Source organism: Magnolia sinica, chromosome 5 (genome assembly GCF_029962835.1).
Source record: "Magnolia sinica isolate HGM2019 chromosome 5, MsV1, whole genome shotgun sequence".
NCBI lineage: Eukaryota > Viridiplantae > Streptophyta > Magnoliopsida > Magnoliales > Magnoliaceae > Magnolia > Magnolia sinica.
Genome location: NC_080577.1, coordinates 99,422,100 through 99,448,011, shown reverse-complemented (window position 1 = coordinate 99,448,011; position 25,912 = coordinate 99,422,100). Strand labels below are relative to the sequence as shown.

At 43.0% G+C, this 25,912-nt stretch overlaps 1 protein-coding gene across 3 annotated transcripts in view; it reads right to left on the bottom strand.

The window, feature by feature from the left end:
* Positions 1–12,752, bottom strand: part of LOC131246417 (C2 and GRAM domain-containing protein At5g50170-like) — a 40,262-nt gene extending 27,510 nt beyond the window's left edge. For all 3 annotated transcript variants that reach the window (XM_058246522.1, XM_058246524.1, XM_058246523.1), the window contains exon 1: positions 12,167–12,752. In XM_058246522.1, coding sequence (XP_058102505.1) covers positions 12,167–12,560 — 394 coding nt within the window. In that variant the 5' untranslated portion in view covers positions 12,561–12,752. The remainder of the gene's footprint in view (positions 1–12,166) is intronic.
* Between the last annotated feature and the right edge of the window lie 13,160 nt (positions 12,753–25,912).

Sequence of the window (25,912 nt, the reverse complement as noted above, 5' to 3'; positions counted from 1 at the left end):
AATTAGCATAGGATATAGTCTATTTCAAAATAAGAAACCTAACACAACCTAGGGTGAAAATTAGGGTTTTGGTAATTTGGGAAAGTAGGAAATTTAGGAAATTTAGGTTTAGGGTTAGGGTTTCGGGTATGGAAGAAAGGGGTTTTGATATAATGATGGCGGGAAGCCAAAAGGGGCAGGTGGGTTTCACACGTGTGGTCGTACGGTCACACATGTGGCGTGAGAGGATGGGTTTAGGTTGGTTAGGGTTTGGATTGTGGATGGGTATAGAAAAGTTGGGCTTACAGAAAACGAAGATTTGAGATGGGAGAATTAAGAACCTGAAGAGAATACCTGGATGAGGAAGAAAAGAGAAGATGGTGTGGGGATAGATGGAAACCTCACACCTCTGTTGGTGAAGATTAGCCTCGCACCAATCTTCCTTCCAAATCGCATGGAAGTATCTTCAAATCGCAGGAAGATGGGAAAAGAAAGCAAGAGCTTTTCTATTTTTTTAATCACGAAATTCAATGGGAGAGAGGTCACACGCCGCACCCCCCACCCCCCTTTTTTTTATAGATCCAAGAAGTTTCAAATTTACAATAATCCCCGTCTTGTGCACTTTTAACGAAAATAGCCCTAGTCTAAATAAAATCAACCAAAACACTCATAATGTGTCCAAATATAAAATAATCAAAAGCTAAATCCTAAAATATGATCAAATCTAAAACTAATGTGGACAATCAACGATCAATGGCCCGATTATGTGATTCATGCGATCCAATGGTCCGATCGTCGCATCCCTCCGATCCAACGATCTGGATCACTCCATAAAGCAGCCCATGTGCATCTTCCCAGTGTGGGGTCTTCAGCACGATCATGCGTACTCGCCTAGCCACAAGGAAGGTGGTGCGGCCCGCATCCTCCTTTGATATGTACATGAAGGTGTACGTGACGTGATGTCCTCATCAACTCTCCTCGGCTAAGAAGAGTTCGCCTTTGGCGGACTAAAACTCCTGTAGTACTCCAAAATGTCTGGATCTAAATGTTTTAGCTCGTCCTCTTTAATCCACGTACTGTCGGAGATCGGCCTGTGCTTCCACTTGACAAGGAATTTTTGAAATCTTCCATGTCGAGTGGAAACTACTTGTGTATCTAGTATATCTTCTATCTGTTCGCTTCAAGTAGGCAAGGAAGGTAAAGGTGGTAATGGCTCGGATGATTGGTCAGGTAAGGGCCATGGATTTAGGACTAGGTCATGGTCTGTGGGAGGGTCTGTGGATGGATCAACAAGCAAAGTGGAAGAACCCTTGTATTGTACTAGATCTTCCAATTAAAAGTAGAACTAATTCCCATGGTAGGTGGAAGGTCTATTACATACGCATTAGAACCCAGTTTCTGCATTATTTTGTATGGTCCTACGCTACGTGCTTGTAACTTTTTAACAGCCCCATGTGGGAACCGCTCAGGCCTCATGCGAACCATGACATAATCTCCTACTTGAAATTCATGAAACTTGCGATGAGAATCGGCAAATGCTTTGTATTTTTCATTACTTACATTAATTCGCTTCCTGACCTCACTGTACAACTAATGTATATGACATGCAAACTCATATGCAGACTCAGATGGCCTATGGGACACAGGTACGAGATCTACAGGTTTCCTAGGTTTGTACTCATGCACAACCTCAAATGGACTCATGCCTATGGACCTATTGTATGCTAACTCAGATGTAGGCAAAACAGTATCCCAAGTTCAAGCGTGAGCACCCACAAGACATCTAAGCAGATTTCCAAGACTCGTATTGACAACTTCAGTTTGACCATCTGTCTGAGGGTGGTAGGCAGATGAAAATTGAAGCCTTGTGCCCATCATGTGTCATAGTGTCTTCCAAAAATAGCTCATAAAGCACACATCACGATCAGACACTATGTTCTTAGGTAAACCATGTAAACGCACTACCTCCCCAAAGAAAAGCTTAGCCATATTGGAGGCATCTAACGTTTTCAAGCACGGAATGAAATGGGCCATTTTGGAAAAACGGTCCACAACCACAAATACGGAATCGTGTTTCTTGATAGTTTTCGGTAAGCCCAACATGAAATCCATACTAATATCCTGCCGCGAAGCATGGGGTACTGGCAAAGGCGTATATAATCCTGTATTTTGCTTCCTCTGCTTTGCCAGTTGACAAGTCCTGCACTGCCCAACAATCTTGGCTACATCTCGTTTAGACTTGGCCAATAAAATCTATCCTCCACAAGGGCAATGATCTTGTCCCTCCCCAAATGACCGGCTACCCTCCTTCATGAAGTTCCCAAACTAGAAAATCACGGAGGGATATACGAGGGATGCAAAGTCCGTCACCTTTAAATAGGAACTCATTGATAATGACAAACCCGTGACCATCGGTTGACTGACCATCTTGACGCATATAAATCTCCAAAATATGAGCATGTAGGATACTCCTCTCTCAGCCGATCAAACCTAGTCACTTCCACTCTCATACTTTGGAGAAGCGTCACCCGACGACTAAGGGCATCGGCAGGTTTGTTCTCGACCCCAGTCTTATGTTTAAGAACGAAAGAGTATTCCTGAAAAAATTAGACCCATTTAGCATGCCTAGGGTTTAGTTTCTTCTGGAAATTGAGGTAACATAAGGTCTCGTGATCAGAGAACAAGACATTCTTACGGTAATAAATAATGCCGCCAATGGCGCAAGGGATTGAACGACCGCATAGACCGCTTTGTTATAGGTGGAATATCGTTGCTTTGCCTCATTCAACTTCTCACTAAAATAAGCAACGGGGTGCCCTTCCTGACAAAGCGCACCACCTATACTTACCCCAGATGCGTCACCTGCAACCTTAAACTTTAGAAAAGTTTGAAAGGCAAAAGTCTGAAAGGCGCATGACGGGGGCTTCGCTCATCTTGCCCTTAATCTTCTTGAAAGCTTTAGAAGTAGCTTTAGTCCATACAAATTCCCTTTTCTTGATGCAATCGGTAATGGGAGCCATAATGGAGCTAAATCCTCTAATGAACCGCCTATAAAAAGTTATCAAGCCATGAAAGCTTCGTACCTCATGAATATTGCACGATTCAAGCCATTCAACTATGGCACGGACTTCCTCGAGGTCCACTCTCATGCCCTCAAATGATACGATGAACCCTAAGAAGATAACGCTCTTTGACATAAATGTGCACTTCTTAAGGTTGGCGTATAGCTTTTCAGTTCTAGGGACCCCGCGAACTTGCCTTATATGGTGGAGGTGTTGTTCCTTTGATGTGCTATAGACAAGAATGCCATCAAAATACACCACAGGGAACTTACCCACAAAGGGTCTCAACACCTGGGTCATCACTCTCATAAATGTGCTCAGGGCGTTAGTCAAGCCAAAGGGCATGACTAGCCATTCGTATAGCCCATCCTTCATCTTGAAGGCTGTCTTCCACTCATCTCTTGGGCGTATATGTATTTGGTGATACCCGCTCTTGAGGTCAATCTTCGAAAAGATTGTGGCACCTGCCATCATATCTAACATATCATCAAGACGCGGTATGGGAAACCGGTACTTGACCGTGATTTTATTGATGGCCCAACTGTCCACAGACATGCACCACATGCCATCTTTCTTGGGCGTGAAAAGCACTGGCAAGGCACACGGACTCATAATCTCCTGAATAAAACCCTTTATGAGGAGCTCATCTACTTGCCTCTTCAACTTCGCATGCTCCTTAGGGTTCGTTTGATAATGAGGAAGGTTTGGTAGAGTCAACCCAAGGATAAGATCAATGGCATACTAGATGTCCCTCATTGGTGGAAGCTCATCTGGAAAGTCCTCTGGAAATACGTCGTGAAACTCATCCATAATTGGCTTCACCTCAGGGGGTCCCTCTACACTAACCTCGAGTGTAATTTCCCTCACCACTAAGGCGTACACCATCAAATCCACCGTAGTCTCTCTCTCAAACTCCTTGGCGTTGATTACATGGAGAGACTTAGGTTGGGATTTCCTCGTATCCCTTGGGTTACCGGACTTCCCCTCAGTTTTCTTCTCCGCGTTGATTTTTGGTGGGAGAGGAACTAGAGATATCTTTTTGCCTTGATTTATGAATGAACATGCATTTGAGCGGCCGTATATCGTCACATCGTGGTCAAATAGTCAAGGTCGTCCCAAAATGATGTGTCCAACGTCCATGGGTAAGACGTCACACCACAGCGAATATAAATAAGATCCAAAATTAACAGGCACGAGACATCACTAGGTAACAGGTATGGAAGATGCATTTACCCATGACACTCTATAGGGCTGAGGGTGCGGTTTAGGTTTCAACCCCAAACGGGACAACGTGCTAGTGGAGACCACATTGGTACAACTGCCACTATCGACGATCACCTTGCAATTCTTCTCTTCACATTTTGCATAGGAGTAAAATATCGTAGTCCGACACCAATCATCATTCTCCTTAGCATTGGTCAAGGCGCACCTGACTACTGCAAGTGGTGTGGTCTCTTCTCCTTCTACTTCTTCATCACTAGCACCATTGATGTTGGGCTGATAAAATTCTTCTTCAAAATCGCCCTGTTCATCTCCTTCTTCCTCACCATCGTCAATTACTAGGGTTTTGTTCCTCTCTTTCGATGGAGATTGATGCGCAAAGTGACCAATCCCATAGCAATTGAAGCATTGCATTTGCTCACCTCCCCTAGAGCTAGCAATCGCTATCCCCTTTCCTTTGACATCTCCAGGGTTGGGTTGGGAGCCAATTTGGGGCCTAGACTGACTCCCCACATTAGGCTTAGCTCCTTGAGAGAAAGACTTGACATTTGGATCCCAAGAGTCATAACGCTTACCAACTGGTGCCTTAAGGTAGTGTTCAATGTCTTGCACCACTTGGTACATGTGCTCTAATGTACCAACATCAAGAGAATAAAGTTCTCGTTGGATCTAAAATCAGAGGCCCATCCTGAATCTGGACAATGTAACTATCAGGTCCTCCTCAATGTCACATCGCATCATGTACTCTGGAATGGTCATGGATCCTTAGCGCAAAGCCTGCCACTAGTCTAGGAGCCTCTGACGATAAGAAAGAGGGAGATATTTTTCTTTAAGGACCTCTTTCATCTTGGCCCAATGCGCAACTGTGGGCTCTCCTTTCCTTTCAATATTACACTCCATGTTGGTCCAAAAAAGTTTGGCTTGGCCCACCAACTTCATCTTGGCAAATCTCACTCGACGAGTATCAGACATATCATACCACTCAAAATAGTGGTCCATGTCTGCTAACCAATCAAGGAATGCTTTGGGGTCCAAGCGACCATCAAAATTGGGGGCATCAACTTTCACACCTTTCATGACTTTTGCGTCTAGATCATAACACTCTTCACGTGGTGGTGGCACCTGTGCTCGACCACGGCCAACGCCTTGGCCACGATCATGCTCCCACCTATCAACTTGATTTCCAGCTTGAGATTAAATGTCATCCCCAGTGTTGGGGTTTGCCTGTAAGGAGGCCTCAAGTTGATTAACGCGCACATTGGTTACGGTTAATTAAGTGGCAGTGGTTCTATTGTGTGCTTCAATGGTCGTCAAATAGTTATTGATAGCATTAAGGGCCTCGGCAATCTACTCTAAATTCATATTGGGAGGTAAACCAAAACCACGTCCTAAACGAGTGGGCATACACAAGGAAATTCTAAAAGGAAACCCTAGATGTGACTCTTAACCTAGATGCGACACAAAAATCCTATATGGCCTAGATCTATATGAGGACTCAACAAAACCTAGAAAAATGACTGACTACCTCAACGAAATATGTCCCCTTCGCAGAGCCGGTCATGCGGGTCGATGATGCAGGACATGAAAATTTAAATATGATATGCAAGATTTCAGGCTTAGATCCTACCAATTCAGAAACAATCACACAAATTCCACGTCCCACATGAGGATCCAAACATTCAATTAAAGGGGAATCTATGCGGGTCCAAGCCGACACAGGCTAGGACTGGACCAATAAAATTATAAGCCAAACGATGTCAAAGGGAAATAAAATCAACTACTCATGCATAAAAATCAGTCCCTAATCCAAGGGATTCCCTAATTTCAATTCAAGGAACCCTAAGGTGATAAAAAGGGGCAAATCAATTAGGGATCATGTAATATAGGGTTAGGATTCATGAAAAAACGGCTATGAAAGGATAAAAGAGGATAAAAACCTGAGCCAAAAGATGATCCCGCGTGTGGACAGCAACAATGGCCCAGACGGACATACGTGTGATCCCGGCCGCACGTGTGTGGGGCCCACTATTCAGAAAAAGGCCACCTTGGCCCTGGTCGGCCAGGGATGGACTCCAAAACCCCCAAATCTCAGCTCGAACCGATGTACGGTTTGTGCATGGTGCTCCGCCGAAGTTTCAGCTCGCCTACAGGCCGAAATCTGGAAACCTGTTGTAATAAAGAAATCTAATGCAACAAAAGGACAAATTCGAAGTACGGATGGTGGGGGAAGATGAAAAAAAAGATGATGGAAGATGGGGGTGAATTGGGATCGATGTGGCTTCGCACCACGGTAGTTAGCCCTTCGAAAAGGGAGGGCCTCGCACCCATTTTTGAATTCTTCCACAACTCACGAAGAGAGCAGAAAAATAAAGCAGGAATTTTTTTATTAACTTCAATGAATGAAAAGAACTACAAGGGGTGCCTATTTATAGGGAGAACCATATACCCAAAAACTCGCACCATGTGCGACACCTATTACTTAGCGATGAAGTAAACTAAAATAAAAACCAAACAAGGAAATCTAAAGCGTTCACGATGGTCTAAATAATAACAATAAGCAAAACCTAAAATATAAAATCAATCCGATGAGTGGGCCACGATCATGAGATCTCATGGTGGGCTTTTCTTGACTATCGAGCCACTTTTCTGAACCAAAACTTGACTTCTAGCTAGGAGGCCCTCCCTGGACGTCATCATCGAGCCAGATCGATGGTGGGGTCCTTCTACGTACGTACATGCGTAGGGGGGTGGCGTGAGTGCGCGTGATGTCCCCATCAGTCGAGCTGACCATTTTTAAAATTTAAGTAAAGGGTTTCTGTAGAAAATTTTCACCACAAAGACGGATTAACAATAGACCCACCTACACTAAAACTGTTCTTTGATACTAAATTTGATATAGGACCGATGCATGAATCGAGTAACATGTGAGATCGAATAGCCGAATTAAGATATTTATAAAAAAAAAAAAAACACACAAACATCACTATAATCATCACAAATATCATGAAAATTAAAAGAAAACCATGCATAATCCTAGCCTAAGCTACCAACATCGTAACTCAAGATCATTAAATAAAAAGAAACTATGATCTAATGGATATAGGGACATCCAATTAGCATAGGATATAGTTTCTTTCAAAATAAGAAACCTAATGCAACCTAGGGTGAAAATTAGGGTTTTGGTAATTTGGGAAAGTAGGAAATTTAGGAAATTTAGGTTTAGGGTTAGGGTTTCGGGGATGGACGAAGGGGTTTTGATATAATGATGGCGGGAAACCAAAAGGGACAGGTGGGTTTCAAACATGTGGCCATACGGTCACACGTGTCACGTGGGAGGATGGGTTTGGGTCGGTTAGGGTTTGGATTGTGGATGGTTATAGAAAAGTTGGGTTTGGAGAAAACGAAGATTTGAGATGGGAGAATTAAGAACCTAAAGAGAATACCTAGATGGGGAAGAAAAGAGAAGATGGTGTGGGGATAGATAGAGACCTCGCACCTCCATTTGTGAAGATTAGCCTCGCACCAATCTTCCTTCCAAATCGCATGGAAGTATTTTCAAATCGCACGAAGATGGGAAAAGAAAGCAAGAGCTTTTCTCTTTTTTTATCACGAAATTCTCAATAGGAGGGAGGTCACACGCCCCCCCTCTTTTTATAGATCCAAGAAGTTTCAAATTTACAATAATCCCCGTCTTGTGAACTTTAACAAAAATAGCCCTAGTCTAAATAAAATTAACCAAAACACTCATAATGTGTCCAAATATAAAATAATCAAAAGCTAAATCTTAAAATATGATAAAATCTAAAACTGATGTGGACGATCAACGATCAATGGCCCGATCATGTGATCCATGTGATCCAATGGTCCGATCGTCACGTCCCTCCAATCCAACGGTCTAGATCACTCTATAAAGCAGCCCATGTGCATCTTCCCAGTGTGGGGTCTTCCAGATGCTCGCACATGCACATGGGGTCTTTAGCACGATCACGGGTACTCGCCTAAACACAGGGAAAGTGGTGAGGCCCGCCTCTTCGTCTGATACGTACATAAGGGTGTACGTGACGTAATGTCCTCATCATGTCTCCTCGTGACTTGGGTCGGCTCATACACGAGAAGCACCACTAGAACCCTAACAGGACATCCCTAAGAACCAACGACACTAAAAGGGACCCTCCCCACATTTTGGAATCCCAAGCCAACACAATACCCCTAGTCGATCCAACAGACTCAATGACCACCCACTCCTTTGAGTTCACTTCCCAAAGAGAATCCACAAGCTTTGTGCCAATGGCCTGCATCTTGATCTCCTGGAGAGAAATCACCTAAGGCTTCCACCTACTACAAATATCTTTAATTTTTCCCCTCTTCTGTGGGCAGCCCAATCCCCTATCTTCCAACATAAGATCTTCATTCAGGTACTAACCTACCCCTTCTCCCCTTCTTAGCCTAGGTCCTAAACTCCCCAGTTAAGAAATCGATGCCTGATACAAGACTTAAAAGCTCCCTATGGCCTCTAGGGTGTCATTGGATTTTCCTCTGAGATGCTTGTTGAGATCTCTGGCTTCCCCTCTCCTTCACAACTAGGAACAAGGCATAATAGTATTCTACTTTATTACTAAAGGTGACATCCAGCATTCTACGTGCTTAGTACATCGCGACCCTGAGACATCTTCTCCTTCTAGCTTTCGACACTTGATCACCAAAATTGTCTTCCTCAACAAACCCAACTCGAGTGGCTAATGGTGAGATCAAGCTCCCCATCCCACTAGAGGCCACCTGAGGCAGAGCTACCTCAAGCACCTCCCCAAGAGCTTCCCCAACTCTGAACAGCTTAACTAACCGAGCCAACAGCCTTGACCCCTGCCAGTGCAGCCTACCATTGAAGGGGTCGCCATCAAAGCATCGGATGAACTTTCACGCTCCATTAATACTCTACTGAAGACATCAGATTCAAAGTCCTTGCTAGGTCCCGACTCCCCCATTAGTTACGACGAGATCCTGTCATCAGAGATCACAAGAGCTGACCTAGAGCAAGGGCTCTCCTCGAACTCAAAAGGGGGGAAAAAAAAAAAACGAACCTCTTGGTATTTTAAGGGGGGAGACCGGTCACATGTGACTTGAGAATTAAAAATACCCACACGAGCCATAAAAGGAAGAGAAGTCACACGAGCAAAAAATTGACACAACCAACGTCACCCAAGGCACGTGGCTCTGTGGTGAGACAGACACCCACCACCATCACCATGATGTCTGCAAGACACGCATCTCCCAATGCTCGCACCACGGCATCACCTCCCCTACTCGAACCTCCATCTGGGACTCAAGCCTGCTCTCTCGACCTAACACCACCACTGAACTGAACCCCGACACCTTGCCATGTATCGAATCCCGATCGCCTCAACTAACGCCCTATGTTGCTACCACTGATGGAGGGTTGGCATCCAAGACACATGTCAGATCGCTCGCCTCTCCTAACAACAAAGTTTCCCTCCGTTGGCGCATTTGAGATGTCGACACAGGTGACATGCATCACCCTATGAGAGGACCCAGGACTAGCCGTCGGTTATCACACGGAAGACATTGGGAGAGAATCACACATCCCTCACCTGATTCGGTGTTCCGACATCCACCATTGCTTGCACCAAAGCTCCCCCTAGTCGGCTTTCCGATGACCTCTGCCCCCACTCCGACCTCCGACCGCCTCCCAACAACCTCTGGAACCTACTTCGCCACTCGAATGGAGACCTTTTCCACCCCCACCACGATCAAAATCATCTTAGGAGCCACTATCAACCTCTTTCTTTTGACGAAAATCCAAGCCACCCTAACCTCCAATCCTAACTCCGTCGCCGAATTGATCATCAACACCTCATCGATACAGGATCCAATCATCTCAAATGCTCTAAAGAACCACAACTCTAGCGGTATTCCCCCAAACTAGTACCACTCTCTCACCCACAAACATCAATCTCTCTTCCCACCGATATAGCCACTTAACAGGTCAATCGTCGAAGAGAGCTCCGTCTAGTAGTACTTGATCAATCTCCACCGTTGATTTGAGGAATAACCAGAACTCCTACTGTGGTAGAGGCTTGAGAGTATATTCTCCTTCCTCCACTCCCCACTTTTTGACAGTCACCTTTTCACCTCCTTTAGAGTGGTTACAGGCCTCACGGCCACCACCAGACTCCATTAAAGACTCTCCCGGGCATTCTCTATCACCTAGTGATGCACGAACACCGGCGGGCCCGCAGTAGTCAACTCCTTTCAAAGTCATTACTACTTCGTGATTGACCATCTCTGGACTAGACATGGCCTTTTGCACTGACAACTACCTACCGTCGAAGCTCCTTCGATGCAACACAACCACCACTAAGGGGACGTTCTTCGCCCTCTTAAGATGAACAAAGGAGAACCCTCCAAGCTTCCCCAACCCCCTCCCTGGGAATAACTGCCTCTTCACCACTCCTATCCTCCCGAAAACCCATCTAAAGTTGAGTTTCGTTCACTCCTCTGGGAAATTATCGACGAAGAGGGTAGGCCTGGGGAACACAGGGTATGACCTAGAGGATCCACCTCCAACACCCTTTGCTACCTTACAGGATTTCTCCACCCGAAGCCAATCCCCTACAACCCTACTAGAGAACCCTCTACTTCCCTCTCACACAAAGTTTCTAGCAAAACCCCTCTCCCATTCTGCAAAGTTCGGTCCCTAACATCTCCTCCCTCCCCAGCCTTCGCCTTCCCCTTCCCGTTGCAGTAACTGGCTCTCTATTTATACCCGCCCTGCTTCTCTCTATAACACTCCTTCCTAGCAAACCCCTATGATGATTCCCCAAATTACTACGCTCCTCGATCGGCTTCGAGCATTTTGCTTCTGACTCTACACATGAGGTGGTGCGATTTCCTTAACTTTCCCACCTCTTTCGCTAGTGTTGAGGTAGATGGTTTATCACACCTCCCATCTCCAAGCCCAGCCCCTAGCTTCCTCTCATAATTGGTCTGATGACCAAGCTCTGGAGAGAACTTTGTATCCCGATCTTACGAAACCCCTCCAATGAGATCTCCCTCTTGAAATCCCTCTCAAGATCCTTCAATACAAAGCCCTCAATTGATTGTTTGAGCACTCTCTCATCTTGCACCTCCTCTACAGCACCCTTGGACCTCTTCACTTTTTTAGCTTTTGTCATAGCCCTTGGACCTCTTCACTTTTTTAGCTTTTGCCATAGCCCTTGGACCTCTTCACTTTTTTAGTTTTTACCATAACGAACACTTAGGGACACTTGGACACACAACTCACATCCCAAATTGCCTTTAACATGCATATGATATCAGTTTTCCCATCTACCACCATCAAAATTAACTTAAAATGATAGATCATCTACAATGTACAAAATTTGCAAAATAAAAAGAAACGAAAAGAAAAAATGAAGTGTAGGTGGAAGGAAAACCGCACCCTCTCCATGTACCATTACTAAAATCTTAATATATGTTTCTCAGTATAAAACCCAATACGATTGTCCTGTTTTTCACTGTGAAACTTTATTATCTTTCCAACCAAGTTGAATTCTGGTCACAAGAGGGTTCATCCAACAACTCTTTACCAAAGAAAATGGTGTAACAACTATCTCCCAAATAAATGCCATCCATAGAATCATGAGTGCCCTACAGAAGAAAGGTGGGTCCCATTGCGGTTGCTCACGCAAGCAGAGTGAGAATAGCAAATTCAGCAAAAGAGCAAAGCAAAACCAAACCAAACCAAACACACCTCATTCCATCGATGATTCAATTGGGGTTCCATCTTTCGAAGCCGGCGAAGCAGAGAAAGAAACAAAGAGAGAAAACAATGAAGAAAAAGAGGAGGAGAAAATCAAAGACGAGAAAGAAAACAGACGCACACCCACCAGTGTCCTTGTTGGTCTTGTTGGATTTTCCATGCTTCGGACAGAGAGAAAACCAGGTGGGCGGAACCATCTGCTTCTCTTCTGCAAGCACCGTCGAGATGGGAATCCGAACCTGACCAACGAAACAGGACGCCCTCCCATTGAAGAACCGTCCATCAAGATGATGATGGTGATGATCCGGACCGTCGATGTAGACAGATATGACGATAAGATCATCTTGATCGTCGACTCTGAAAATGAATTCCTCATTCCAAATGGGATTGGATGTCTTCCTGACGACCCTAGTCCTTGCCTCGTACTTTCCCAACCGAAGCTTCACGTAGGAATCAGTACGCCCACCGTCGGATGGAGGTAGGTCCCTCGCTTCCAAGACGTACACGTGTATCTTTGTCATTGTAGTTGCAGGGAGTAGTAGAAAATGGAGAGTAGGAGCAGTGTTTCGTTGTAGTTGTTGTTGTGGTTGTTGTTTGAATGAGAATAGCAGTGGTAATGCAGGAAGGTGGGAGAGGAGGGTTTTGATGGAAGGAGCGGCTCCGACGCAATTGAGAGTAGACGTGGAAGTGGGAGGAACTGACACGCCGTGGCAGGACTTCCGTAAGAGAGAGACAGAGCGATGGAGCTGATGTTCGGGTTGGGGCGGGTTCGCGGTTTTACTTTCGTCCTTTGCGCCATGCACCGGTCATGGTTCGTTGCAAATGGTGGGCCCTAGTACTGCCTGTGGTTACCCTCATGGGGCCTATGTATGTGTGTTATCCATGCCGTCCATCCTTTTTTCCAGTTAATTTTAGATTCCGAGTATAACATTATGACAGATCCAAATCTCAGGTAGACCACACCACAAGAAACAGTGGTGATTGAACGCCTACCATTAAAATCTTCCTAGAATCATTGTAATGTTTACTTGCCATCGAATCTGTTTATTAGGTCACACATACCTAGATGAAGGGGAAAACATAAATATCAGCTATGTATTATCGTACCCTAAAATGAGGTGGAAAAATAGATGTACAGCATGGTTAAAACACATACATCACGGTGGACCCACGTAGCTCTTCCAGCAGCCCACCGAACCCGCGAGATGATCTGGCGTGGCGGGACTTGATTGCTCTTGAACCACCGACCGCCTATCGGTTTTCCTGCTCAGTGCACCTGACACGCTTCGGTGGGTACCTGACTGTGGGACCCACCTTGATGTATTTTCATTACATCCACTCCGTCCATATACTTTGAAAATTTATTTTAGATTATGATCCAAAAAATAAATTACATTTAAATTTCAGGTTGAACACACCACAAGAAACAGTGGTGATTAACCATTAAAAATGTATTGTGAACCACAAAAGTTTCGATCAAGCTAATATTTGTGTGATTCCTTTTTTCTTGTCTTTGTTGCCTTATGAACAGGTTGGATGGTTCCGGTAGCCCCTAAGAAGTTTTTAATGGTGGGTATTGAATCACCACTGTTTCTCATGGTGTGGTCCGCCTAAGATTTTTATCAGCTTTGTTTTTGGGGTCATGACCTAAAATGATATGTCAAAACGGATGGACCGTGTGGATGTAAGTAACATACATAACAGTGGGCCCCAAAGTCAAGAATCCACCGAAGCCAACCGCCAAATGACTTCGATCTCAACACGTGCGCCACGTTGGCACGTGATCCGCAATCGACCGGTCAGCATCCCTCTAGAAGAACCAACTCGCCCACATGATTCTCGATTCTTACACGAAATGGACGGCTCAAAATCACCGAAGGTGCACAGGGTCCATGGCTAGTACTGGAAACTGGTTCAGTTGCTCCGTCCTTGTCAGTTGTCACGCCCAACGGCCTTGACCTTCTGTCAGTTCCGACTCCTTTGAAATTCTCTGGTGTACCACACACCAACGACTTAGCTGGTGTCGGTACGTGTCGTGCGAAGATGAGAGCTCGAGCTTCGAGTTGTACGAACGGTTTAAAGGAGATCAAAGTTACATGGGCCTCACAATGATGTATTTATTATATCCACGCCGTTCATCCATTTGGCGAGATCATTTTAGATGTTTATCCCAAAAATGAGTCATATCCAAAGCTCAAATGTACCACACGACAAATAGCATTCGTAGGGCCCACCATAACTTTTGTTTTCCATCCAATCGGTTTATAAGATCACAGGCCTGGATGAAGAGGAAAAATATCATATTGATCCAAAATTTCTGTGACCCCAGGAGGGTTTCAATGGTAGACACTCAATCCACCGCTGGTTTTTTCAGTGTGGTCCACTTAATCTTTGGATCTGTTTTATTTTTAGATTCCAGATTTATGACCATCTATGGACGGTTTGGATACATCTCATACCTCAAGATGGGACCCACAGAACCTAGTGACGTCAACACATCAGCCAGGTCAGTGGTGTGTAGTACACCAGCCAATCCGCTTCCCGAATTCTCCTGCAATGAACATAGTATACTCATCGGTTGCACTTGAAATTGTACTCCTCATTTTGATGATCGGACACATGAGCTTCCGATGGATGAGGACTTGGGTCGGTGCTTTATGGACCCACCGTGATTTATATGTTTTATCCATTCCATCCATCCATTTTTCCAACTCATTATAGGGCATGAGCCTAAAAATGAAGCAGACTCAAATCTTAGTTGGACCACACCACAGGAAACAACGGTGATTGATCCTTCACCATTAAAACTTCCTAAGTCCATTGCAATGTTTATATGCTACCCAACTTTTCAACACAAATATCAGCTTAATTTAAAACTTTTGTGCCTCCAATAAAATTTTAATTATATGGTGCGGTGGATCTGCCTCATTTTTATGGCATGAGTTAGTAAAATAGACGATGGCATGGAACACCTAAATTATGGTGGGCCTCACAGCTTTTCCAGCACCAACCAGTACCAACGTGGGTCACGACTATATTTAAATCTTTTGGATGAATATTAAAATCTATTGATCACAACAAACCAATGCCTTCGTATACATACTTGGCTCCAAAGTCCTTCACAAATAATTCAAAGCACCCCATACAACATTTGTAAGCACTTACATCCGTGCATATTGTGTTTGGCACACTGGATTACGAATCAACTTTAATCCAAAAGTAATTATGCATGATATATTTATGGGGGTTTGAATTTAATTACTAAATCAATTTTAATATCTCTAATTAATGATGTATGCAATGTTTGACACAATGGTTGTAATAAGCCCGTTAAAATATATGCTTCACCCAAAAAGGATGAAATTCCAAGTCTCGGATGGGCCACAAGCACAAGATCATGTCTAAGTGACTAACTAACGATTTTTAACCGTTAATTTACATAAACAATGTTTGGACAGTGTTGATCATCATATTAAAGTAATTATAGTGATGCAATTGATAATCTAATTGATTTTAGATATCATTGGTAGGCCATGTGCCTAATAGAATAATAGTTCGATGACACACATGTAACAACTATTGAAAGGATTTTAGGTGTAATCCAAACTCTTGCCTATGATTTGAAACCCCCTCTTTGAGAGGATTTGAAACCCCAGTTACTTTATGCTGCCAAACAACTAGGGAATTTGAAATCTCCCCAAATCCATGGTGCCAAATGACCCTTAAGTTTATCATGTGAATTTAAGGGTTTTAGTGCAACTGGTTGGTATCATTTGACACCAACGCTAACACCTTATGGTCATTTGATAAGCCTCAAATGGCTATATAAATTATATTGTTTGAATAAAATTATTTTATGATGATTACAGTTATGATAATATATAGATTGCATCATATAAATAAGAATATTTTATGATAATTACAGTTATGGTGGTAATGAATATAATATGGTTTTTTTTTCTTTCTTTCTTTCTTTCTTTCTTTCTGGTTAACTTGTTAGTACACTCACTACCAGTTCACACTTTACTGTTAGCCACCCCCACTAGGGAATCGATACCAAGACCTCAGCGTTGAAATGAGGTATCTTGTTAACACTATCAATCCACATAAACATATGTTAATAATAAAATTGGTAGTCAAATGTATAAAAGGTATCGTTTTTCAGTTATGCTTTATTTAAAATTGATTTAATGATTTAAATGTTGGGGGGCTTGCACAAAACCTTAAGATCTAACCTCCTAAAACAAACCAAAATTATGGGATAGTAAAGCAATGAAATAAATCAAAGCATAAACCACACCACACAAGAGATTTTTACGTGAAAAACTCTCAAAAAGGTAAAAACCACGGGACCTAGTCCAGAGCAATAATCCATTATGAAGTAGAACGTTACAACCGATCACAAGCACACACTGCTTGGATCAAACTTTCTTCACTCACGCAGGAGTGGCTAAACAATAAGAGAATAGAAGAAAAACGGAAAGATTTCACCGATTACGAGGACATAGAAGCATTGAAACGTTGACTCCCTTCCACAAGCTTCCTCTCTCTTTTCTCTATCTCTCTCTCACCTTTAATAACATAAACCCTTTTAGCAAATATTTGCAAAGCTTTAGGAAACCCTCTTGCATTGCCTAGAAAAGCCCTAGGCACTCCTATTTATAGTTTAGGAAACTCCCTTTCGCACCCTATTGCGAAAGGCATCGGATTTCCGCAGTCTGCACAAGATCCGGACTCGAATCTGCGTAAGCTCGACTGGTCGAACCGAGTCCTCGACCGGTCGAGCGGCCCACTCGACCGGTCGAGCGCCTCCCTCGACTGGTTGAGCACCTCGGAGAAAAACATTAGATGGTTGCTGGACTTTGAGTTGAGCCCCACTCAACCGGTCGAGCGCCACCCACGACCGGTTGAGCAGCATGGTGAATTACTCCAATTTGTCACCCGCTGCTCCATCTCTCTTCTGAACTGGGGAGGAAAAACTCATCAAATCTTTCCCTTTTCGACTCAGGAGGAATTCGCCTTCTTCAAGCTAGCCTGGTTTCTACAAACCTCAAACTTGCCCTTGAGCAAATCATTGGTCATCATGTCTAACCCATTATCGTCCATGTGGACCTTCTCAAGTTGTAACACCTTCTGTTCCAAAGTATCCCTGATCCAATGATACCGAATCTTTATGTGCTTCGACTTGGAATGTTGACTTAGATTCTTGCTCAAGTGTATAGCACTTTGAATATCGTAATAGACCACGTGCTGCTCCTGCTTCAGGCTAAGTTCTTGCAGGAACATCTTCATCCAAAGTATCTCTTTACATGCCTCTGTGATTGCAATATACTCAGCCTCTGTCGTCGACAATGTTACGACCTGTTGTAGCTTGCTCTGCCAAGAGACCGCTCTCCCTGCAAACGTGAACATGAACCCCAATGTAGCCTTCCTGAAGTCTATGTCACTTGCCATATCTGCATCTGTGTAGCCCTCTAACACAAGTTTTTCGTCACCATAGTATAGGCTTAACCTGAATGAGCCTCTTAGATACCGCAGTATACATTTCACCGTTGCCAAATGCTCTTTGCCAGAATTTGCAAGATATTGGCTGACAACACCAACCGCATGTGTTATGTCTAAGCGTGTACACACCATAGCATACATCAAACTTCCTACAGCTGACGCGTAGGGTATCTTCTGTATCTCTTCCACCTCTGCCTTCGTCTTGGGACACTCTGTCGCTCAATATGAAGTAACCATCTAGTGGAGTACTGACCGGCCTCGCTGCATTCATATTGAACCGCTTTAAGACTTTCTCAATATACCGCTCTTCTGACAGCCAAAGCTTCCTGCTACTTCTGTCACGGGTTATCTCTATTTCTATGATCCATTTAGCTGGGCCCAAGTCTTTCATCGCAAACGACTTACCCAACTCCTGTTTCAGCCTGTCGATCTTCTTGATGTCTTTTCCCATGATGAGCATGTCATCAACATATAACAGCAGAACTAAGAAATCACCATCTGGGAACTTATGCATGAATACACAATGGTCCGACTCCGTTCTGTCATACCCATGCTGTAACATGAATGAGTCGAATTTCTTGTACCATTGCCGTGGAGCTTGTTTCAACCCATACAAGCTCTTCCTTAGCCTACACACTATATGCTCCTTGCCCTTGACTTCGAACCCCTCCGGTTGATGCATGTAAATCTCTTCTTCCAGGTCACCATGGAGAAAGGCAATTTTAACATCTAACTGCTCTATCTCCATATCCATGCTAGCCGCCAACCCAAGCAACACCCGTATGGATGTCATCTTCACCACTGGTGAGAATCTCCTCGAAGCCTATACCTTTTTTCTGACCGAACCCTTTCGCCACAAGTCTGGCCTTGAACCTCGTCTATGAATTCTTCTGCTCAGCCTTCTTTCTGAACACCCACTTGTTGCTCAGAGCTTTCTTGCCCTTAGGCAGTTTCACCATATCATAGGTGTAGTTCTTATGCAAGAATTTCATTTCCTCTTGCATAGCTTTCAACCAAACCCCTTATGCTCGTCGGCTAGGGCCTCGAAATAATCTTCTGGCTCTCCCCCATCAGTCAGCATAATGTACTCATACGACAAGTACCTCTTGGACGGCTGTCTGTCCGTAGATGACCTCCTCACCTGTGGCTCAACAGGAGGATCAAGTGGGGGCTGCTCCTCTGGTCCATCTTCTATAGCAATTCCCTCGTCCACTGCACCTTGCTATACTCCCCCGTCATCAAGCACCACGGGAGGAATAATCAAATCTATGTCCTCTAGATCACCTGAACTGGGCTAGTTCTTCTCCGACTTACCAATGTCTTTTATACACTGATCTTCAAAGAAAACCACATCTCTACTTCTGACGAGCTTCTTCTCGGTCGGATCCTACAATCTGTAACCGAATTTTTCATCACCGTACCCCAAGAACACACACTGTCTGATTTTCATATCGAACTTGGACATCTCGTCCTTTGGTACATGAACGGATGCCCTATATCCAAACACCCTGAGATGACTGTACAATAGATCATGTCCAGTTCACACATTCTCAGGCACTTCTCCATTCAACGGGGCTGATGAAGACCTATTTATCAGATATGTTGCTGTGTGCATTGCTTCTCCCCAGAACGTCTTGGGCAACTTCACATGGGATAACATACATCTGATTCTCTCAACAATGGTGTGATTCATTCGCTCAGTTACACCATTATGTTGGGGGGTCTTGGGAACCGTCTGTTCATGCCGTATACCCAAGGACTTACAATACTTATGGAAGTCACCGATGTATTCACCACTATTGTCAGTGCGGATGCACTTCAATGATCTACCTGTCTCTCTCTCTCGACCATAGCATGAAACAACTTAAACACACCAAAGACCCCGTCCTTTGATTTCAAAGCATAAACCTAAACCTTCCTAGATACATCATCTATAAAAGTAACAAAATACAATACCCCACCCAAGGTTTTTGTCCTCATAGGACCACAAACATCAGAATAAATCAAATCTAATGCATGCACTTTATTATCATGAGAAACAGATTTAATTAATGAAACTCTATGTTCTTTTCCTGATAAACAATCAAGACAAGTTTTGAGAGGCATACCTGTCACGTCTGGAAGGAGCCGCTTCCTCGCTAGTAGCTAAAGCCATTTTTCACCCATGTGGCCTAGACACCTGTGCCACATGTCAATGGCCGAATCTTCCACTGCGTTCAACCCACTTTTGCACACACTGACACTTATCTTGTAAATGATACAACACTTCTTTCCTTTAGCTGTGATCAATGAACCCTTGATGAGCTTCCAGCGCCCACCAGCAAACCGACTTTCATAACTATCATCATCCAGCTTTCCCTTCGACATCAAGTTGAGGCGAAGATCTGGGATATGCCTCACATCCCTGAGAACCAATGTGCAACCCACATCGGTCTTCACACAAATATCACAAACTCCTACGATTTTCGATATGCCAGAATTCCTCATCTTCATGGTCTCATAGTCACCTGACTTGTAGCTTGTGAAGAAGTCCCTGCGTGGAGTAGCATGAAAAGAGGCCCCTGAGTCTATCACTCAGTCGGTGTCCTAACTCGTAGCCGTGAGACATACATCGTGATCTGCTGAAAGAATAACTACAACGTCGTCATCTGAAACGACCGCAGTAGAATCTGATTCATCTTCTTTCTCCCTTCCTTTTCCTTTCTTGTCGTTCTTATTCTTACGAGATTCATGCTTGTAGTAGCCTTTATTGCTACAATTCCAGCATTCAACATCCTTCCTGGTACTCGACTTGCCTCTTGATTTATCTCGGGCCTTCCCTCCCTTCTTGTTCTTTCCTCTCCCCCGTTCCTGTGTCACAAGGGCCTCTTACTGAGTAAACCCCTAAGACTTCCTCCTTATCTCCTCATTGAAGAGACAGCTAGTTATCTGTTCCACGAATACTTTTCCATCTGGCGTGGAGTTACTTAGAGACACCACCAATGTCTCCCAATTACCAGGCAATGAGTTAAGCAATAGCAAAGCCTGTAATTCATCATCCAGGACCATCTTCATAGCGGAGAGCTGGTACAATATATTGCTAACCTTATTCATATGCTCGGCCACAGAATCACCATCTTTGAACATGAGATTCACAAGTCGTCTTATCAGAAAGATTTTATTACCGGCTGTCTTCCTCTCATACAGCCCTTCCAATTTCAGTCATATGCTAGTGGCTGAGGTCTCCGTAGACACGTGGTGGAACACAGAATCATCCAGCCATTGTCTAATAAACCCCACCGTCTTCCGGTCCAACTTCTTCCAATCATCATCAGACATATCCTTAGATTTTACTAACATGCCTAAAATTGGAGAATATAAGTCCGTGCGATAAAGCAAGTCCTCCATCTTAGCCTTTCATATGATCCAATCAGAACCATTGAGGCCGATCATCCTTAATGAGCCATCTTCCATAATTCAGAACCGATCTCATTCCGTTCAATGAACTTAGCTCTGATACGACTTTGTTGGGGGCCTTGCACAAAACCTTAGGATCTAGCCTCCCAAAACAAACCAAAATTATGGGATAATAAAGCAATGAAATAAATCAAAGCATATACCACACCGCACAAGAGATTTTTACGTAAAAAATTCTCAAAGAGGTAAAAACCACGGGACCTAGTCCAGAGCAACAATCCACTATAAAGTAGAACGTTACAACCGATCACAAGTACACACCGCTTGGATCAAAGCTTCTTTACTCACACAGGAGTGGATAAATAATAAGAGAATAGAAGAAAAACGGAGAGATCTCACCGATTACGAGGACGTAGAAGCGCTAAGACGTCGACTCCCTTTGTAACGCCTTGAAAATCGGGGGTCGAGCAGGAGCCCAACTCCCGAGTTCCAACACATCACTGATGCAATATAAAAAATGATGATTAAATGTTGTCTGTATTAGTGTCTTAAACATGAGTGAGATTATACCAAACAGCATATCATACTTCAGAGACAGTTAAATTACGTGAGCGGAAAACTGTAATAATTATATAAAATGTATAAACTATTGTAAGTCTCCAAAGTGTGAACATGTTACCAGGTTAAATATATACATGTATACCCCTAAAATGGACAAAATGAATATACATGGGTACTCCAAAATGTAAAATAACAAGTGTAATGTCATCTAGACAATATCCCTGTAACCCCGTCGATCAGAACACGGTCTACATAGACCCGCCTGATAGCTGCATATAGGAGAACTCCTCCTCATCATCGTAAAAGTCCGGCTTTGCCTCGAAAGAATCGCCATCATCTGCATCTACAACAGGGTCTGATTGGTGTGTAAAACACCGTCCCATAACGTAGGAGTGAGTGATCAACTCAGTGGAGTCATAAAGCAAAGGTAAACATGTTATCAATTCAGTCAAGCGATAATGATAAAGCAGTATAACACTCATGTCTTAATGCTCTTGTTAATGTATAGATAATATGCGATAATGATATATGCCCTCACCTGCACTCCCTCTACGACATCATCTCATGATCGCGGCATGCAACACTCCCGCTGTATTCAACTCCAACGTCAAAGGCACATACAATGCAGTGCATGTGCGTGATTAACCAAGTTCTTAAGTAGACATATTTATATAGCAGGATTAGGAAGCTAAGGCACCTCCTTTTATATCATATACCCAAACATTGATCCATTTAGAGTTGTCAATCCTAGTAGTCACATACAATAGACAGTTTCCAAGTCGCTACATAGCGGCTCGTCACCTCAGCGCAGGCCTGGTTTATACTCGAGGTCACTACGGAAAGGCTCGTCACCTTAGCATAGTCCTAGTGTATACTCGTGGTCACTACGGGCTCGTCACCTGATCATAGGCCGACAGCTCGAATACAGTGTCCCATACACCACCATATTCAGTTCATGAGTTTGGGTTACTCACTGGTCACTACAGGGAAGCTCGTCACCCCAGTGTAAGCTGACAGTTCGACCACGATGTCCCATACACCACCATGTCCGGCTCATGAGTCTTATCAGATCAAGGTACCAAGGTTAAACGAGATCTTCACTGGTAAGTTGGTACCTTAAATTCGAACAGTAGCGTCCATACATGGTGAACATATTATGGGTCAATCCGGTTACTTGACAATCTCGACTGGTATGAGCATATGTCGAGTTAATCGACATGGAGCGCATACGCACTCCTTGTGGCCTAACCGCTGTTGTTAATCTCCGTACAATTCGGATTCATCGAACGTATCCATCGTGGCTAAAACAATGCGGCCACCGATTGTAAATTGTTACCGATTGCCTAAACTACATCGTAACCCCAATCATTCTCAACACAATAAGCATTCACATGTGATAATGAAAGACAACATGTGACAACTAATACTACACATAAATCTTACTTGAGCATTTCAACACAACACATACTACACATGTTACCGTACCTAAGCATTTCATCCATATATAACATAGTAGTAAGACAGGTACATGGAGGAAATCATAACCATAGATAAGGGAGTTGAGAGTCCCATCTCACCACCCTCATTACATACCTTTACACAAGCATTTTCTCATTCAAGCATTTTATCAAACACTCAGACTACACATATCACACATATGTAAATAAATTTGTAAAACATATATTACAGCAAATCCTTTCACATAGGGGTTGCCACATGCACAACAATCATGTATTTACAATCAATAATCATGGCGAGTACAAATTCAAATTCCATGTTCATTCAAGCATTGCAACAAACACATGGAATGTGTTATAAATCAACATAGTCTATATATAAGCATATGTACGGAAAACCTTGTATCTAAGCACATGTGATAGCAATCAAGCCAGTCATAAATCATTACTGACATTAAAAGCCTTGAAAACCATAACCTAAACATTTATAGTCCGCACCTTTCACCGGTAGACTCGTAACAAATTCAGTTTAAACACTAAGTCTCGCCTACGACACAACGGCAACCTATAGCATAAAATAGGTTAGCTACTTCAACACTTACTCTATTTGAATCCCTAAAATAGATTTGGGGTTAGGATTTCTTACCCAAGAATGGAGTCGGAATCGTCAGAATAGCGATACAGACAACCTAATTCGGCACGTGGAGCGATGAGATCGAGTCGCAAGAACTAACTCTCTCTCTCTCTCTCTCTCTCTCTCTCTCTCTCTCTCTCTCTCTCTCTCTTCTCCTCACTTTCTCCCTTTCTTTTCTCTCTTATCTCTCCTAGAGTTTATAGAATTCGTATGGCAAGGGAGAGAGAGGGTTTAAGATGGTATACTTAGGTTATAGTCAAAGACCGGCCACTTCGGTCCAACGGAGCTGTTCTGGAGGCCCATTTTCTACATGCGGTCGGACTTAAGCTCCTTGTCCTTGGATCTAGGTTAGGTTAAGATCTCGGTCCGATCGGATCAGTGGATCGGCCGTGGGGGACCAATTTCAGTTCAACGGTCACTGGTACTCGATCAGGGTCACAAGTGCACTGACATGTGTTGGAAATTTTTCCTGATTCGAGGGTGAAATTGGATCAGAATCTGACGGTCTGAATCCTTAGATTCGGCCTGCAAGCGAACAACTCAATTCACTTAAGTTTCAGTTCATTTCCTAAAGATATTCGCGTTTCTCACACACTTCGCTCCGGGCTCATGTTATGCTTTTCTGGATGCCTTCAGGACTTGATTTCTGAGATGGTTGCCAAGTTCAACAAGGCAGTCATAACCGTATAGATTTGGAGAAATTGAACTTTCGATGAGCGATCCAGGTCCAACACAGAGTTTCGATGCGCTCCCAAGAGCAACTGGGTTTTGAGATGGATCCTAAGTTTTTAGGCAATGTAGCGTTAGCGACCCTGCAGATTTTGGATCATACAGATCGTATTTAAAGTGATTAGTTCTAATTTCTCAGATAATCTAATTTAACACCTAATTAATCTACATCTAATTTCTAAAGGGATTTGGTCCTTAGTGATTTCTGCTTGAGGTGGTACTCGGGGCTTTGTACGAATTTTTCCGAGATGTTACAATATACCCCCTTAAAGAAAAATTTCGTCCTCGAAATTAGTACCTATTCGTACTCCTCGAGAATCTGAAGAGTAAAAAAGAAAGAAAGAGATGAAGAGCTAGTGGGGTTCCCCCCACCATGGTTACCTAAATCGCAATTTGCATGATTCAAGTTTGAATTCATAGTTCAAAGTTTGATCCATTTCAAAATTACTCAATTTGATTGGGTAGATTCATATATCACTTTTCTGTTCATCTTATTTGCAGTGCAATTTCACCCGGCTCAATATATTAGGACAATATTCGAGTTTAGTAAGGTTGAATCTGTAATGACCTTAAATTTTAGTGCACTTAGAACTAAAATAAATAGTTAAATATTTTGATTGTTAATTTTTAAAATTTTTTTATATAAAAAAAACAAATCAATAACTAAATTGGTAGAAACACTTTTGATTGAGGGAGAGGTTGAGGGATTAACTCTTGCTATATTGATTCTTGGAATAGTAATGTAATAATAGTTTTTTGTCAAATGCCACAAAGAGGCTTGATCAAGTAAGTTCCAGTCCTTGAATTTTTTTATTTTTTTGTTATTTTGTTAATTTCTTCCCGATTTAAGCAATGAACATGTGGATCATCCATACGATTATTATATAGGTGCGTAGAGAAATTATAACAAAGAGATCATTTATAATTTCATATCAGGGCAATAATATTTTTGGAAAAGTTTTAATTACTTGCATTCCATTGTGTTAAGATAGATCTGCACAAGTCATTTAATCCTAAGCGCCAAAATATACTAATACCTTAAATTTCAGATCAATTTGATCAGGGATGAGCCATTTTTATCAGATCCAACCATAAGAATTATTTATACCTAGGATTATATAACGGTGATCGGACAGATCAAATCAGATCAGATCCCCATTACGTATGCTCATTCAAGAATAAATCTAGATTACTATCTAGAGAGTATGGGTGGATCTGACCGTTTGATGGGCCATAAGGATGAAAGGTTATGATCATACTTATTATACTTTGAATAAGATTTTTTATTTTTGAAACATAAAAGGTCCGTCCACAAGCATTTTTTGTTTTTCAAACAAAACCCAGGATAAAATGACACCGTTTTCAACATCAACCATCTAAATGATATCCCATACAAAACTCACTTACCATGAGCAGAGAAATCAGCCACCTGCGGAGCTATTCCTTGTGTCAAATGGGTAAGAGTCCTGGCCAAAACCAAAATGAGCTAGGAATGGTGGCAAAGAGTAAAGATAAGCTGTAAGAAGAGTCTTGCACAAGGTATTGTACGGTGGAATCAGAACACGTTTTGGCAGGATTAATGCTGGCAAGC